Source organism: Athene noctua, chromosome 7 (genome assembly GCF_965140245.1).
Source record: "Athene noctua chromosome 7, bAthNoc1.hap1.1, whole genome shotgun sequence".
Taxonomy (NCBI): Eukaryota; Metazoa; Chordata; class Aves; order Strigiformes; family Strigidae; genus Athene; species Athene noctua.
The window spans coordinates 35,708,082-35,725,260 of record NC_134043.1 but is presented as its reverse complement, the minus strand read 5'-3'; the positions used below and the strand labels follow the sequence as shown (position 1 = coordinate 35,725,260).

The window sequence follows — 17,179 nt, the reverse complement described above, 5'->3', positions numbered from 1 at the left end:
AAACCGTTGGTGAGATGAAGGGACAACAGGAGTGAAGAGGCAGCAAGAGAAAGCTAGAGCTGTGGAGGGCACATGGCCAATCCACTTAAGAATCCCAGCATTAACAAAAAAACAATCAGTGAAAGGACACAGCTCTAGAAGTGTAGGTTGCCCCCCTCCCCCCCCAAAAAAAAAAACCCAACCAAAACCAAACCAACAAAGCCAGATCAGATAAAATCATCCTGATTTCCTGTAAGCTTTGCACCATGCAGGCTTTGCTGGACAGCCTTCCCCATGACTGAAGGCTTATGTCAATGGCAGACACACAGACAACCCATAAACCCTCATCATCTTGGTATTTCCATTTATTATGCTGTAAAAAGCAACACTATCTGGATTTTATTTCTTAAAATAAATAACTTTCATTTGCAGAACCAGTACAGCTCAAGTTTAGATTCATTCATGGGAAACTGCTAGAAATACATTCATCACTGTCTATTCCCCACAATACGGAATCTAAAAGTCAAGATCAGCCCAGTCAGTTACAATGACCAGAAATACACTGCCAATAAGTATAGTCACTGATAGTCCAGCTCTGAAGCAAAAAAAATCTGGTACAATACATTTTGTTCACAAGGATAGGCTAATTAATGCTAAGACTATCACAATATTTTTGAGTACAAAGCATTAAGTTAGCTTAACAATTTTAGATTGTGATACAGAAGAAACATGTATGACACAAAAACAAAGGAGTGGGGGAATCCTCTTTGGAGCATAAGGAAGTCTGCATTTGATAAGATAACCAAAAGCTATTTACGGTAAAGTCTACATGTCAGTGTCATGAATGATAAACAGCCAAACCAATGTACTGCATATATTTATATTTATAAATAACACCATGTCTAAATAGCTGCATCGCTGAATGGGACATTACAAAATAATGCATCTTCTCACAATGAGAAAATACTAAAACTAACCAGCAAAAATGCACTGAAGCCAAGACCGGCTAAAAGCACTCAGTATGATTCAGGAAAGCCTTAAATTTAGGGACAGCCATGATCTTTAATGTTAACTCTGTTGAAATCCTTCTTTTGATTTTTTTTTTCTTTTTAAATGTATGTGTATTATATGATACAGCTATCTCTTAAAAATGCCAGATGGAGCAATGCAAATTTCAGTTAAATAAAGCTAAATCAGGTATCTTTCTGAGAAGCCAAAGGATATGTTTTAATAGGAAAAAAATAAGGAAGAAGTCAGATTAGTACTGAGATATGGAATACTAAACTAGAATCTATCTGAAAATATTCCTCTAAAGTTGACAGATCTGTTGCCAGACAAAACATGTTGGAATTTAGTCCAGGATGCAGCAGAGGAGCCTTGTGCTACCCAGTGACCCATGTGGCTCAGTAAGGAGCCAGAGGCCATTTCATTTAGTTCTCAATTAGAACTAAGGTGGCTGTGATACAGGACATGAACAGGTTAAAAGCCTTCAGAAAAATAGCTGATTTGCAGGAAGAAAAAAAAAAGAAAAAAAAGAGCAGCTTAAGAACAGTAAGATTCTTGAGAAAAAGTGTTTGATAACCATGCCAGACAGCTTTGAGATGTGATTTCAGGGCTTTAGACTTTCAGACTCTTCCAAGATTTCACCATCATGAAGACAGTCACTGCTTGTGATGAGTACCAAGCACTTTTCCACGTCCTCCGTACAGGGAGGCAGTACGGCATATCGACGAGAGACTGTACAGGAACTCGAGAGGATTTATTCTCAACTATACTGACCTGCTGGGTCACTCTGGAGAAGTTACTTCTCCTTGTGCCTTAGCGTACTTGTTTGCAAAAGGAGGACAGCGTGGGTCAGATCATCTTTATAAAGTGCCTGGGCCATTCTAGAAAGAATTTGGGCATTATTTCTGGAGGATTTTGGTGCCTAAACACAAAAAATTAACTTTGAGATCTACCAATGACTTGTACACAATGTGCTAGGATAAAAATAGCCATAGACTCAATTCTCAAGCACAATCTCCTTTTCCATGTGCTAAACAATTCTTGCCTAAGATTCTTGTGCTAAAATTCCTGCCTTTATCCAACAACTGTGGTGTTTTGTGAATATCAGACTCTAAGTGACCACTCGCTTTGGAGGTTTTATGCCACAGTACTGGCAGCAGCAATTGCACACGGGATAGGGAACTGTCCTGATGTTGCACTTCTGCCACCAACAAATACCTGCATCTACACTTCCCACGATGGGGCACGTGCCGAGCTGGCTTCAGCGGCGAGACAGTAAATGCCACCGTTCGCCACAAAAGGCATCACCTACTTGTGCTCCTGATGCGAACTCCTGCTCTGCACTGGCGGAACCCCACCGATGCAATATCCTGCTCCCTGGTTGATGGTAGTGCAAGAAGAGAACACACCCAAAAATTTGGTTTATCTCCCGCTCTGCTCACGCTTTGATTGGCTCTATGCTCCTTAAAGCTGTTTCACTCCATCCGTGTTCCTTGTTCCAAGCCTAAAGTCAGATTTACATGTAATATTTGGTTTAGTACTTTGCCTTTCACATACTCCCATTCCCCTCGCCGGTTGCTGGCGCGACCGCCCAGAACCCCACGCGGGAGGCCCGAAGGGGATTTTGCAGCTTGTCGAGACTCGCTATAGTGCAAATATACCTGCAAGGAACACGACTGCACAGAGTGGAAGCACCCGCTTTCCCCAGCTACAGGGGAAGTACTTTAGCAGCTGAACACGGAGAGAGAGGAGGGAGGCGAGACAAAGGGAACTGAAAGGAACGCTTCAAAAACAAAAACAAAAGACCACTAAACACTGTTGGATGTTACAAGTCACACTCCCCTATGCCATTTGGTCAAACAAACCTTAAAACAGATTCCCTGACAAGACTATCTCTAAGAACAAGCCTAGACCATTGACAACTGTCACCTATACACTCTGTTGATATTTATATTATGTAAACAAGGTTGTGTGGAAGGTTGTTTGTTGTTTGTTTTTTTTTTCCCAAAGGTAAGTGCAGATCCTTACATAACACACCCAGCCTAAATCTACATCAGCATCCTCAGCTTTTGAAAAACCTCACTGACGCTCATACCTGACAGTACTCTGGCTCATCTTGGCCATACTGGAAACAGAGGGCTATAGAAACAAAAATTCAGCAGAAGAATTCCTGACCACAGACTAGAGTTCACATAGAACACAAAAATAAATTAAGTAGTGCACAGTAAAGCCAACAACAGCTAAATATTTTTATACATCAACTATATGCAGCATGAGGTAATATTGCTCACATTATGGAGGGAGATTCTTAGTTGGTTTTGTTTCTTTTGAGAGAGATTGGATTTGTCCTGTGCGTATAGAAACTCCTGTAACATAACACTGAAGTAACAGAGACTTCTGTAAAATATATACCACTATCAGATAGAAACACACACGCTCTTCATTACTTATGTATACCACAATTAAATAGGTAAGTGATTTGATTCTTAGGATTTAGCTGAAGATGATTATAGTAAGCCATCTAGATTTTTATGAACTGTTCGGTTCTCCTTTCCGTTGTTGGAATCCTCTGATGGTGTGTATTGGACCTGATATTCTTGAAGAATTTTAAATACATCATGGTGTCCAAAATGTAAAGCTTCATCCATAGGAGTGTTATTCCACCTACAGGAAGGAGGGAGCACGGTATTTAAGATCAGCACGTAAATACTAAGTTCTTTGCATACTGTGTTGATAATGAAGCACACAGACCACACTAAGTTCAGTAACTATGAAGATGCTTCGTAAGCTGAGCATAACATTTTAAATAATGGTTTTAATGGTTCCCCATTCTTTTATTCCCGTTTGCTCTGCAGAACCTGCAGAGAGCCAGTAGGATCCTGTTTCTCCTGCTCCAGTGCACCAGCTCCTCCTATTTGACAGACACCCCTCCTCACAAGGGCCAGACAGAAGCCGTTAGAGCATCTTCCTTCCAAACCGGCAAAAAAACCCCTCACCTGTCTTTGGGGAAAGGATTCACTTTGCATGCTTCCAGCAGAAATTTGACAACGTCCACATGTCCTATAAGGAAAGCAGGCTTGTGAGTGTATCTACATCTATATATATATATATATATATATATATGCATATACATACAAAGTTTTAAAAATAAGTTTTTTGCTTATATAGAGTGAATATACTCTGAAGAAAGCTGACCACATTCCATTAACATTTGGCCAGTTCCCATGTGAGGAGACATTACCTTCTGCAGCTGCTACATGCAGGGCTGTTCGTGAGTCATAGTCTCTTTGTTCCATATCCATTCCCGACAGAGCAAATCTAAAAAAAAAAAAAAAAAAATATTACAGAAAAAAGTCTTATATCATTAAAACAAGTTACAAAACTAGCATGGAACAATACCCCTACGCTAAACCAATGCAACTTCTGCTGCAGGAGGATATAGTCGGTATCAAGAGCACATCCTACCTTTGGTTATAATGAAAGGGGCCCTTACTGCTTTGGCTTTAACTAAAAGGTAGGGCTTAACTTACTTTCTGGTCTCTGGTTGTTAGAAAGAAAAATCAAATGTCTTTGCAGGAAACATAACAGTCAACAGATCTGATTTAAAATCTCACAGGGACAAGCTAAGTCATATCAGGCAATGTACATTTATGCCAGCTGAGGAAAACCAGGGAGGGTTCCCAAGTCTGAAAACCATCAACAGTATGAAGGTACTGGGAGAGTTCTTTCAACGTGCTACAGTGCTCTGGGACAGCAGATTCAAACTATACACATTTTCCCACCAAATAACTGTATTCAGATATATTCTAGCCAAATGAATATGTTTATTTAGTCTCTTAACATTATTAAACATTACCAGATTCTACTCCCAATTTAAGAAGCAAAGCTAGATCTTCTAACCTCTCCAACAACAATGTGCATTTTCCAGTCTGAATTTTTGTGGCAGTTTCAGAATTGAATTCTAAAGCAGACAAGAGTACAGCTAGGATTTTCTGCCATCACTATAAAAAAAAACTGGTTAAGGAAAACGTATTTCACTCCAAAGAAACAAAAGACAGTGGGACTGCAGGATAGCGTGAGGGGACCTTTTTGTTGGTTAGGTTTAGGGTGGGGTTGGTTTGTTTGGTGGGTTCATATTCAACCACCAGCACAGCTCAGATGTCCCAAGCACGGACACAGTGTGTGTGCATACTTGTAAGTAAACAACAGCAGGGACCAAACAAGCAGCATTCCTATTCCCAACCCCACACCAATTTTTACCTTCGCAGTGCAGACACATCCCCCGTGTAGGCAGCAAACAGCAGATTTATCACAGACTTCACCTACGAAAAGAGATGAAGTCCAGTTTATTTAGTTTCTCTCCTCAAAAAGAAATCAAACGGAAAACGCAGAAAAGCCCAGTGTGGCCAGTTGGTCCAGTGCTTATGAACTTGTTATTTTATCCCCTTCCCTGGCCACATTTTGCAGCACAGTGTAGAGAGTAAAAGGATTCGTTCTATCTTGCTTTGCTACCAGTACTTCTAGGTCTGTATTTCCAAGGTTGAAGTCATAATAACAGAACCATAAAACATGCATTTTCTACTCTACTGTGGTAAAAAATAGGAGCCTTGCTGTATGGACAAACCGTATCTGTCTCTTTGATTGCCCAATGATACCGAGTATTGAATTACAAAGACAGCATCATTTTGCACAATTCATAAAACCATGAAAACCTCGTAAGACAAACTCATTCTGGAAAAGAAAGGGGTTTTTTGGTTTTGGAGTTTTTTGGGGTTTTGGTTTTTTACAGAGAAGACTCACAATGCTAGGAGAAATCTATGTTAGCAGAAGAGAATATAAATGATACCAGTTTTGCTTTATATTAGAGGTTTTCCTTGCATACATCTAATCTAAAGCCTTTCTTCAAATAAGCAATTTTAAGTAATTCTATCACAACATGAACCGCTACAAGAAAAGCAAGGTTTCAAGGCAGAAAAAAGTAGGATCTTTTTAGATCAAATAACCTAGGTGAAGTCTCAGGCAAGTTGTGCTTCTCTCAGCTGTATTAATTACTCTAAGAAATGATACTGCCAGTCTACACCAACTTTGTCCCATGCACATTTTTAACATGTCCTGGCTATAATAACTCTGCAAGTTTTAACAAGAGCCCAGAACAACAAGGAAAATTATTTTAAGCATCCTCACATCAGATTCTTTCATGAACTGACAGAGCCACTTCTAGGCACCACTTCACAGTAATTTCCAGTAAACTTTCTAAATGCTGCGTTACTTTTAAAGTAACGAGCCTACAAAGTTCTGTCACTGCTACCAGCCGAGTAACAAAGATAAAAAACTGATGCTGCACTGACCTTCCACAAGGAGGAGAAACAAAACAAAGTAAAAAAATCACCCACAAGCAAGTCTCCCACAGATTTCTGCAAAAACGCTGGCATATTTTCACAGGGCCACAGATAAGCCAAGATCTGTGTCTCTTATAAACCAACACAGTGGAATTGCTTTGTTATTTTTTACACCTCAAATATGCACTGACACAAAGAGGGACTGAAGCAAATGGAGACAGAGGCACAAAGGCCAGGATAGAAATACAAAGGAGAAACAGAGCCACTCTTCCTTACTCCAGGATCCACAAACTCCTGCCGCTCCTTTTTGGTTTGCTCTATGAGGCTCATGAGGCTTAGGAGCCTTGCACAGCAAGTGGAAGACCGGCTCAGCAAGATCTGCAGGTGTCCATCCCTTCACTGGAGGCTCAGCATCCCCCAGGCTGCTCCTAAACCTGACTAGCTCCAAAGGCTGGGCCCCTGGGCTCTCCCAGAACTCACCCCAAAGCACCTGGGTCACCTTTAACTGTGGCAACCTGACATCAATCCCCAGACCCTCCTCACAAGCATGACAGAGAACCCTCTGAAGTCATTCTTTTCCTCCCATGAAGATTTTTGTGTTTTAAACTGCTGAAAAAAACTCCTCAAACCCATCAACCAAGAATCCCGCAGCACATCAGTGTGGGCTTTGCTCTGGATGCGGAGCCAGCCAGCCCTGACTGAGCACACCCACCCCCCACAGCCTTTTTTCCTCCCCCCCGGCCCCAGCTCACTTTCTCTCCCAGCCCTGGCTCAGGGCAGGAGCTACAGGAGCACAGCAATAATCTGCTACAGGCACCCTGCAGGGATGCTGTGCCCCATCGTTTCTGTGGTAAACTGGCAACTGCCACGGATGCAGACACTCTTGCATCACCAAGAGCAGTTAAGGGCAGCAAACACCCAAGAGCGGTCTCATTAGGCTTTCAGTACAAAACATCAAAGTCACACCAAAATATTAAAACCTCCTAAAAGAACATACATTATAGATACTGGGCTGAAGACTGTCTTCTAATGCAGGCATGAAAGGGGAACTTAGTTTGATAATCTCTAAATTTCATCAGGGTGATTCAGGACTTCTCCTTGCTGAGAGAGAAGTTGAGCATTGCTCTACTGCTGGTGGTGCCCTGCAGGCACACCAGGCTGCCGGCACTCAGACATTTCAGGTCCTGCAGGTGCTGAATACTCTCCCTTCTTCAAGATCTAGAATGAGCAAAGACATTCTGTCTTTAATAAAAAACATTTTGGAGGTAACTGATCATTTTGGCTGGGCTTCTTTATGTTTCTGGGAAATGCAAGTGTGTATTAAAATAATAAAATAAAAATAACATGCATTCCTTTCTTACAAAAAATAACTTTCCAAGTGCAACTGAGCCAAGAATCCCTCTGGATTCATCCGAACATTTTGCTAAGAAGCCATTTTAATTTTCTATAATGATGTGACAAAATGTAATTTGGAGATTCCCGAGGCTTTCTAACACAATAATCTTAATCTTAGGCCACATCTCTCCGCAATCTGGGAGCGGTTAAAGTTGCTCCTTTCTTAAAATAAATAACATAAAATCCAAGGTTGCATTATCATGAACTGAACTTGATGGATGAAAACAAAAAGAAATGCAAGTCCAGGCAAAAAGGAAAAAAATCTTTACTTGCTTAGTTCAGAAGAAGGAAGTTTGAGAGGAAATACAACTGCTCTCTGTACAACAGTAAAGGTAATGGGATACAAAAAGCAGGAGAAAAACAATTTTAGCAGGATAATTATGGCAAAATAATTACCCAAAACTGTTTAGGAATGAACTAGAGCCAGAAAAAAGCAGACAGAGTGTAGCCTTCATAGCTGAAACAACCTCCCCATAGGGCTATATGCCCCCATTTCAAGTGAGACTTTAATGGTTTTATGGGAAGAATTAGGTTGGACTTGCTAGCAACAAAACACATCTCACTGCTCTAACTGCACCCTACTCTATCAGCAACATAGTCCAGGCCAAAACATTAACATGAAGTAATGAAATGAAATTGCTCAAACAGCAGCCATAAACAACAAAGATGACCATGAAAAGGGAATTCAAGAATAAAATTTTTTAAATCTGCAAATACAAAATACATTTTGAATTCAAAGTAAGGATATACAGTTTCCATGAGCATCTTCCAGAACATCCCTTAGTTTTCAAGAGAATATTAATCTAAGTAGCATATATATTAAATTATCACGTAAGAGGTTATCATTACATTGAGAAAAAGTTACTATGTGAAAGTAACTTGCTGCCAGGAGCTTTCTACCTGCACAAAATCTTTCACTTAGGCTGCCATAAAATCAAGCACAAAGAAGGTTTCAAAAACACAAATAAAAATTCTCTGCCCCCAAACTCACAGTCTACTAGCCTGAAATAACAGGTCCATTGCAAAACCAAGAGCCAAAGTAACTCTAAAGTGGGAGCAGCTGACATACGATTGTGGGGTTTTTAACTGTAGGCATGAAAAACAGTGAAGATGACAGATGAGCTCTGTCCATTCAAACTAAGCAAGGCACAAAGGACAAGGAACTGATTTAAGCGTTTATGGAGACCCCGTCACTGAGTTTCTCATCAGGTGGTTCACTGTCTTCTAGACGCCATACTCAGCACTGGTGTTTGTTAACTGTGCTGATGAACAATTTTTCCCTCATCTTCAGGAACAGAAAGTTTACCTTCAACCCAGCAGCCATGAATTACCTTTCGCTACTGCACAGAATTCTTAACTATAAAAATTTAATAAAAAGAGAAGAGATGGAGTCCCTTTGCTAAGAGTTGGGTCAAACCATACAGCTATATAGCAGTATCAAACCCAGAGCAAACACTGTTCCACCTTCTGTCAAATGGGAGATAAAAACCCCTGTGCACCAGACCAGAGGAATGTAACAGCTCTCTTGTCATCATGCCAGAAATGCAGAGCACTACTCACTTCACTATGATGAAACCCCATTTGTGTAGCACTCTATCCTGAGTGCTGGATATAATCCTTGTTAACCAGGCAGTGAAACCCGCAAGGAAAGGATCATCAGGAGTATTTGTGTCACTCAACAGTAAAGATCAGAAGTCACAGACCACACACCTTGTATGGTGTGTTAGAGGTCTCAGACTCAGCTCGATGAAGCTCTGTTGGACTCAGTCTAATGCTGGCAACAGTCCTACTTCATGTCAGAGGTGGCCAAATGACCATGGCCTCCAGGAGTCCTTTCCCTCTAACCATTCTGGCAGTCTGTGGGTAAGAACGTGAGCAGCACAAGGAAGAAAAAGCAAGACTCCTGATGCTGAAAAACTACACTGAGGTCAAGTTAAAGGAAGGAGACACTTGGAGTTCGGAGTGGCAGGAAGTCACACCACTGCAGCAAACGTTTCAGATAAACACAGGGGGCCAAAAGGAAAAAAAAAAAAAAAAAAAAAAAAAAAAGGCGAAAAAACCCAACCCAAAACCCCAAAAGCACAAAACAAGTGAGATACGGCATTACAGAGGAAAACTGAGTGTTAGAGTGACTTGTAGTCCAAAACTTTCACAATGCAGCTATTTTAAATATTTCCTAAGCCCGACTGTGCTAAATTTTTCAAAGATGTCTCCTTCAAGCAGCAGGATTCAGATGTGAAACCAACTGCACATGAACGGAGGAAGTACAGCAATACACAAGGGCTGCCTCAGCACCTCAGGAGCATGTGCCCAGCACAGAGCGAGTACGCTGCTGCCCCCCATTTCTCCGTAAACACACTGTCAAAGTACTTTGGTAAGACACAACAGGTTTTGGTTTGTTTTTCCATTTCTCAGTGTACTAACCTGAGAAACCTATTCAGTAATAACATGCCAAAGTTACTTATCGCAAGTGAAATTTCAACACATCTAATTGATCCGAAAGGCTTGACTGCTATGGGGAAACAGCCTTGGTGGAGTATTTGTAACAAAATAATTGAGCTGCGTACCCAAATCCAGCCCGCATGAGAAGACTTATTTAAATAGTCTTAGTCTCATGATGATTAATAGCAAATCCCCATACAAGACTGAGATGAGAATCACTTCTCTCTTAACACAGGCTGCTTTAGAGGATTTTTTTTTTTTTTTCTATGTAGAAGAACAGCAGGTGTATCACTACCTAGTTTGAATGCTATCAACCGAAGTTCTCTCCAAACACTTCACAGAGAGCAAGCTGCTATTATTATTGACACTAAGATGGGAAACTGAGGGCCAGAGATGGAAATGAACTGCTATAGTCTCATGGTGAGCGCAGAGCGACCTGGCTTATTCTGCCCACTGACTCACATGCTTCAGCGTTATAAAAAAAAAAAACCCAAGCCTCAAGGAGGATCCAAACCCAAGCATATGGCCATAGCAGCCTCGTGCTCTGTACCAGCCCACGTGTTCCTGTGACTACAGAACTATCTGTCCTGCACTGCTATCGCTGCAACCACTCCTGCACAGCACGGCAAGCCTCTGCTCCATACTCTGCCCGGGTCGGGAGAGAAAAGCCAAACAGCTGTGCATGCACAGAAAACAAATCCTTTTGAAAAAAAATTATTTAGCTCAGACCTGGATTAATTCCATGAGAAGCTCTTAGCTGAAAAGGTCACTGAGTCTGGATTTTCATTTCCTACTGTGTCCTGCTTCCTGAGAGCATTCCCCCGCCCCGCCCCCCCCCCGCCCTGCAATTTTATTGAAAACATTACAGAATTTACAGTCTAAAAAATATTACTTTCAACTTTACTGTTTTTCCAGGTGGCTGAGGAATACAGTCAAGCCCAATAGTTTAAAAGGGTGCTACTAAAGGCAATACAAGCAAGGACAAACAAACAACCCCCCTTAATCTTTCCAATGCTCTTTACATGGTATTTAGAGACCATGCCACAGTTAGCCTTCAAAAAAGATGTTCAAAATATTATGAAAAAAAAGGTTATTTGAATGCATATTGTTTCTCAAGAACTTTGCCATATCTGGACTTTACTATGCACCAGACCCAGTGCACTGACAGGAGATTTTCAAATACAACAGGAGGGGAAAAAAAGGGATAGCACAGCTATCTGAGATAGAACAGACCCTTCTCTCTCAACTCTCATTTTTTTGTGCTTAAAATGGGATGCAATGTTTCCTTTTGGGAACCCTGCCCTCCTGGCCAACTGGCTTGAAGAATAAAGTTTTAAACGTTCCCCCACACAGCACTGAGGTGTGGAGATAAATCAGGATATGAACTTCAGGTCTTGTAGCTCAGGACTTCCCTAATGACAAGCAACAGTCATACTGAACCCAGCTCCTGATACACTGGCATCTCAGAGCGGGTCCCAGATAAGCAAGACTCTTGGTGCACAACACCCCGGTGGGTCTCCTGACAAATATTCCCAGCTGTAGGAGAGCTGCTCTGAAACAGGAATAAAGCTCTGCAGCTCTTCACCAGCGCACAATGCATCACAGAAATCAGGTAAGACTTGTCTGGAAGCGACTCAGGCGCAGTTCTCCACACCACTAAAACCTACCAATGCTGCAGCACAGTCAATCTGCATTTATGATACCTTGGCCATCCTCCTTTGGCACCTGCACCAACAACTGAGGATGGCATGGCACAATTCCCCCGTTTATATGAGAAGTCTAACAGAAGTTATTTCCAACACGTGGTTACAACGAGGAAAAAAGACGAGAGTGCGGAGTGCTGAGTAATTTCTCTGGCGTAGCCCGGGCTCCCTCCTCGCCCTGCCGAAGGCCACCTCTGCTTGGGAGCTGGGTCACACAGACACGGCGGACGCAGGAGCGACGGCCCCGCTTGCGGCCCAGCACGACGAGCTCCCACGCCCACTGCCAGCAGCACGCGGCAGCGCTAACCCAGCTCAGGGCTGGATTAACTCTGAAATGCAAAAAATAGATCTTTAAACTGTCTAAGCTGTTTGTCTAGTGAACAAGGATTAACATTTCATACTGAAAAGAGACCGACTACTATAAACTCTTCCTGTTCTCCTGACCTTTGCAAATGACCGAGTATGGACAAATAAGGCAGGAGCAACGAGTTTACACGAGCCTAGAGGGACTGCACAAAGTAATAAAAGCTCCAAAATCAACAGAAGTTCAACTGCACAGTTACAGTGTTCTGTTACTTTCCCTAAAGCTGATCCCCTGATGAGAGCCATCTGAGTACAGAGCAAAAAGCAACCATTCCTCCTGCTCTTTGGAAAAACTGCAGATTTTGAGATGTCTATTTTATCAATGGAAAAAAAATCCTGAAATCTAAGATGCCAATATAAATTATGAAACAGCAGTAGTGACCTATAAAAACAAGGAGTAATGCATCTAGAGCACAAATTAAACAATTTAGTCATCCAGTTGTTACACGGTGAACTCGTAATTCAACCATACTGAAGAACAGCCTAAAGATGACTTTCTCCCTGTGTATAAGGTTTCAAAATAAAACTGAAAAACGAAACAAACCAAAAAACCCAAACCTGCTCAAAATTAATTTTGAAGCTTCAACTCTGAAATTAAACCTAGAATGCAAGTGGTACCTACAAGGGCAAAAATAAACCAGGGGTGAATCTCAAGAGAGGAATGCATGTCTACTTCAGACACTAAACAGGACTGCTTATTTTAGAAATTGACCGTTTTTGTATTCACAATTGATTTGCAATAAACTGGAATCTGCTCTCCAGGGTCCACTGACAAAACTAGTGTTGGGAAAAAATAATCACTGTTCTAAGTCTAAGAGGGACAGCCAGTTTTCCTTTAAAATACCATTCCTTGATAGAAAGGTAAGCTGTAGTTTGTAGGGAAAGAAATCTCAATCAAAAGTCAGTATCTTTGCAACTGAGCATCTGTTTTGTTTCCCATGAAATGAAATGGAAGTTATTACCCAAGGGTAAGTAAAACGTTTACTTTTAAAAGTAGTCCACAGTGCTAGTGCTGGAGAAGCACATGTGTAACACCTCTCACGCAGAGCTCTCCAAGCACAGCTAAGCATCACCTCCATTTCCCAGTCGAGGTGTGGACATCAGCCTGTCAGGATACAACACCCAAACTTAAGCACTGTGCTTTATTTACCGAATCCCAGACTAGTTGAGGTGCCACCCAGGTGAGGGCCAGCTCTGAAGTGGTCTCTGAGCTTGCTTGGGGAGGTTCTGTCCCCAGGTATTTCTAGGGATGGACAAGTCCACAAAGGCACTCTAAGCAGTTCTGGATTAATCCACAACATTACCTTATTCTACAGAAAACTAACAGTTACATAAGATAATTTCTCTCAATGATTTTCTGGAGCATTCAAGAATAAGTCTGTCTTTTTTGAGTAAGACTGAGCAACAGACCAATCCTACAGCAACCTAACACCAACTGCCTCCAACAGAGCCTCTTGCCCCAACTCTGAATGAATACAAGTCTCACAATAAGTTTATAAAGTTAGAATTCCCTGGGAACATCTTTGTTCCCATTATACTATAAATAATTAGAGGACATGTGAATAAATTAATGCATACACTTACACACATTAATGACATACAGAAAAATATTTAAAAATACAAACAAGGCTAGCTGTTCCATAAAACTTTCATGTCTTCTTCAGGACTTTTTCCCCCACCTCTTTACCCTATTTTCTGTACTACTGATTCTTGTCTTCTTATGTAATTTGTAGAAAGTGCAAAAATAACTCTAGACTCTGCAGTTATTTACTCTTCCGTGTTTTGAAACTAACACAGGAAACGAGATTTTGTCAATTTTTTTTCCCAGTCTGTTTTTGAACACATCAACTATCATTTCTTTTCCTCTAGATGGTGCGAGCTCTTCTTTACAGCTTGGGATAGAGGATGATACCCAGCTCCTTTAGTTTTACGAGCTGTGGGTGCAGCATTTATTTTTGGAGTCAAAGCTGCAACAGTAACCTTCAAAGCTGCTACCATGGAGTTTATTTTTGGAGTCTCCCTGGTAGGATTAACTTGAAATGCTGCTTAGACAGCAATTATTCACATTGCTCGTGCTGTTTGTAGAAAACTAAGACTCCTAAAACACTTATTTACTCCTCAGTAACTGCCTTACAGTTTTCAGCAGCTATGTTCAAACACAATTCGTGTATATACTGAAAGCTGCTTTCTCCCATGAGTTATGTCTAGACTGGAGCCACACAAAAGGCTGTATTTTCGTGTATACATACCCAAGGCAGCTTCAGACCAACTGTACTGCTATAGCTGCAAAACCTCAGGCAAGCCAGCAAGCCAGTTAGTTATTTACCCAGGTTTACAGAGAGCTTCAGTCTCCCCTTGGCCATGTCAGATGGCAATACAGCACTAAGAGCCTTCAGGCTGCAATCACCCAGACGAGCTAATTGCATTTATGCCCACAACAAAGACCTGTTCCAGGGCTCTGTAACCTACATACAGATCATTACCACATCTGGATAGTTGAGCTGATTACACGCAAACACAAGGAACGCATTATTTTAGGCAATAACGCTTTTTTTGTGAATTTATACTTCATGAAAAATAATACAAATGTGGTGGATAATTTTGTAAGTTAAAAGGTTTTTTTCACTTTCAAGTTACTGATCTAACTACAGATCAGGATGGCAGCAGCTGGCAGCTGCCAAGAGCAGCTAGGGAGGCTATGGGAAATGAAGAGCTGCTCAGTGAGCAGTCAGCAGCTGAGGGAATTTCCTCAATTCAATTTCCTCAATTTCCCCTGGAAATACTGAGGGAATTTCCAGGGCAGCCCCGGAAGGGCTAACACTGCAGCTACTGCCTCTCTCCTCAGCATCTGACCACACTTTGGACAGACCAAAAAGAAGGTGGGAAAAGTTACGAGACAGGCGTTACAGTTCACTAACAGATCAATTCAGCAGAAAAATTCTGTGATCCTTAAAATATTTTTTTTTTAAAATCATGTATCAAGCCAGACAAAATCCTGGTATGATTTTAGATGCCTTATTTCAATTCAACTTTTAAAATTGTTTCAAATCCAAACTCAACCTTTTAGAATTAAGCTGGTCATTTTCTTCTGATTCCCACATTTTTTAATTCGCTGATACATACTGACAAAAATAAATTCTGTGGCCCTATAAAGTGTCTATTTAAAATCTAAAAACAGAGCAAGGAGTTTTGACTAGGTTCAATTCAGACACAGGAGCACTAACATACAAAACAAGCTTGCACCAGGAGCTCAACCTTAGTAACTGTCACTGAAACTGAGCCATGCAGCTGAATATAAGAAACATTTAATGAAACCAAATATATACATTGAAGGTTTCTCTTGACACCATTAAAAAATAATTCATAAACCCCTTCATTCAACCTAAGACAACTGTCAGTCTCCTTTACTGGAAAACATACAGGCTGAAGTCACAAAAGAAAAAGCTCTGGAGGTGAAAGGCTGAGCAGGTTTCCCTCTCTCCTTTCCCCCTTATGCATCTACAGTTTCGAACAGATTTCTACCACTCATATTTCCTTCAGACTCAAACCTTTTAAAGATAGGTCAAAAAGTCTAAAGTACTAGATTATGCCACCTAAAATTGCAAATAATTAAGAGTATCAGTACCAAATTTTCTAGTATACTGACTTTTTTTGCCCACCTCCACCTGAAGTCCTTTTTTCATTAGAATACTTGAAATTAATCTGGGTATTTAAAAGTATATAGCTACTACAAACTAGCACAATACCTTAACCGTTCATCCATCTTTTCTGGACTTTTTATGCAAAATAGTATCGTAAATTTTGAAAGCCTAACAAGGACACAGGAAGCACTTATCAGGAGCAGAAGATACTTTTTTTCCAATCACATCCGGAGCCATGAAAGACAGACTAAACCAGAATTCACCTCTTTCAACACTAACCTCTTGCTCATAAGATGTCCATCAAGTAGACACAAATTTCTGGAAAGAGTCTGTCTCACTGGTATTCCTCAAAACAACATCCCTCTACCTGTGAAAAAGCTAATTCATCTGAAATACAAACAGGAAGGAGATGCAAGTTCTTCAAGGAATCAAAAAAATATCCTTTAACTCATATGGAAAAAAGCAAGAGTCATAGATCAGACTGAGCTCAGTTCTACAGCTAATTCAGCCACATATGCTCAGAGATTATTAGATTTAATTCTTCTGATTTTTAAATGATAAATAAGATTTACTATCTTCTAAATGAAATTTAAATTACTATATATTTCCAGTATAGTATGTGAATCCATAAGTAACAGTTCACTTCTTATGTCTGGTTTTGCTCAAGTGTTTGACACACAGTTACAAGTGCACTGGTTGAACTGTCCTTGAAGATGGCAAGCTACAGCAGCAGAGACCTTATTTCATAAAAAACAAACACTGTGAATTTTCAATGACTTATTATTTACATTTCTGGCTATTGATTAATTCTAAAGTATTAGTAAACTGATTCTGTTCAAGAGTTAAATAATTTTTAAAAAATGTTTACTACATTAAGTGAACATCTACTTACCTTCAGTAACTGAGATTATTTCAGAAAGACCATGCCCATCTATTCCACTCCTGAGATGTGTAAACCCCATGGGGTGAGCCAAGGCTGTTTTGGCCAGTCATGTTTCTCAACTCCCATACTCCCACCACTGCCTGCCCCAACAGAGGCAGAAGAATCAATCCTTCACCAATACTGACTCCAGAACTTGAGCTCCATAGCTGAAGAGTGAGTCATGCAAACCAAAGTTTAGTTGAATCCCTGCCTACAAGCCTCTCCCCCAAGAACTGGGGTATTCATACTAATTTTTACTATATTACATAGTATCATAAGAACATCCAGGATGTATGGATGGGGCAGTTTCTCCTTTCTTGCACCATCCTTAGGGGCAGGAAGTACTCAGCAGGACTTTGCAATGCTGTGCGAAGAGCAGTGCATGACTGG

At 40.8% G+C, this 17,179-nt stretch overlaps 1 protein-coding gene across 1 annotated transcript in view; it reads right to left on the bottom strand.

Annotated features, from left to right (window-relative positions):
• Positions 1-328: 328 nt before the first annotated feature.
• Positions 329-17,179, bottom strand: part of GLS (glutaminase) — a 68,805-nt gene continuing 51,954 nt past the window's right edge. The window contains exons 15-18 of the mRNA XM_074910645.1: positions 5,245-5,306; positions 4,226-4,302; positions 3,981-4,044; positions 329-3,648 (exon numbers count right to left, since the gene is read on the bottom strand). Of these exons, the coding sequence (XP_074766746.1) occupies positions 3,492-3,648; positions 3,981-4,044; positions 4,226-4,302; positions 5,245-5,306 (360 nt within the window). The 3' untranslated portion in view covers positions 329-3,491. The remainder of the gene's footprint in view (positions 3,649-3,980; positions 4,045-4,225; positions 4,303-5,244; positions 5,307-17,179) is intronic.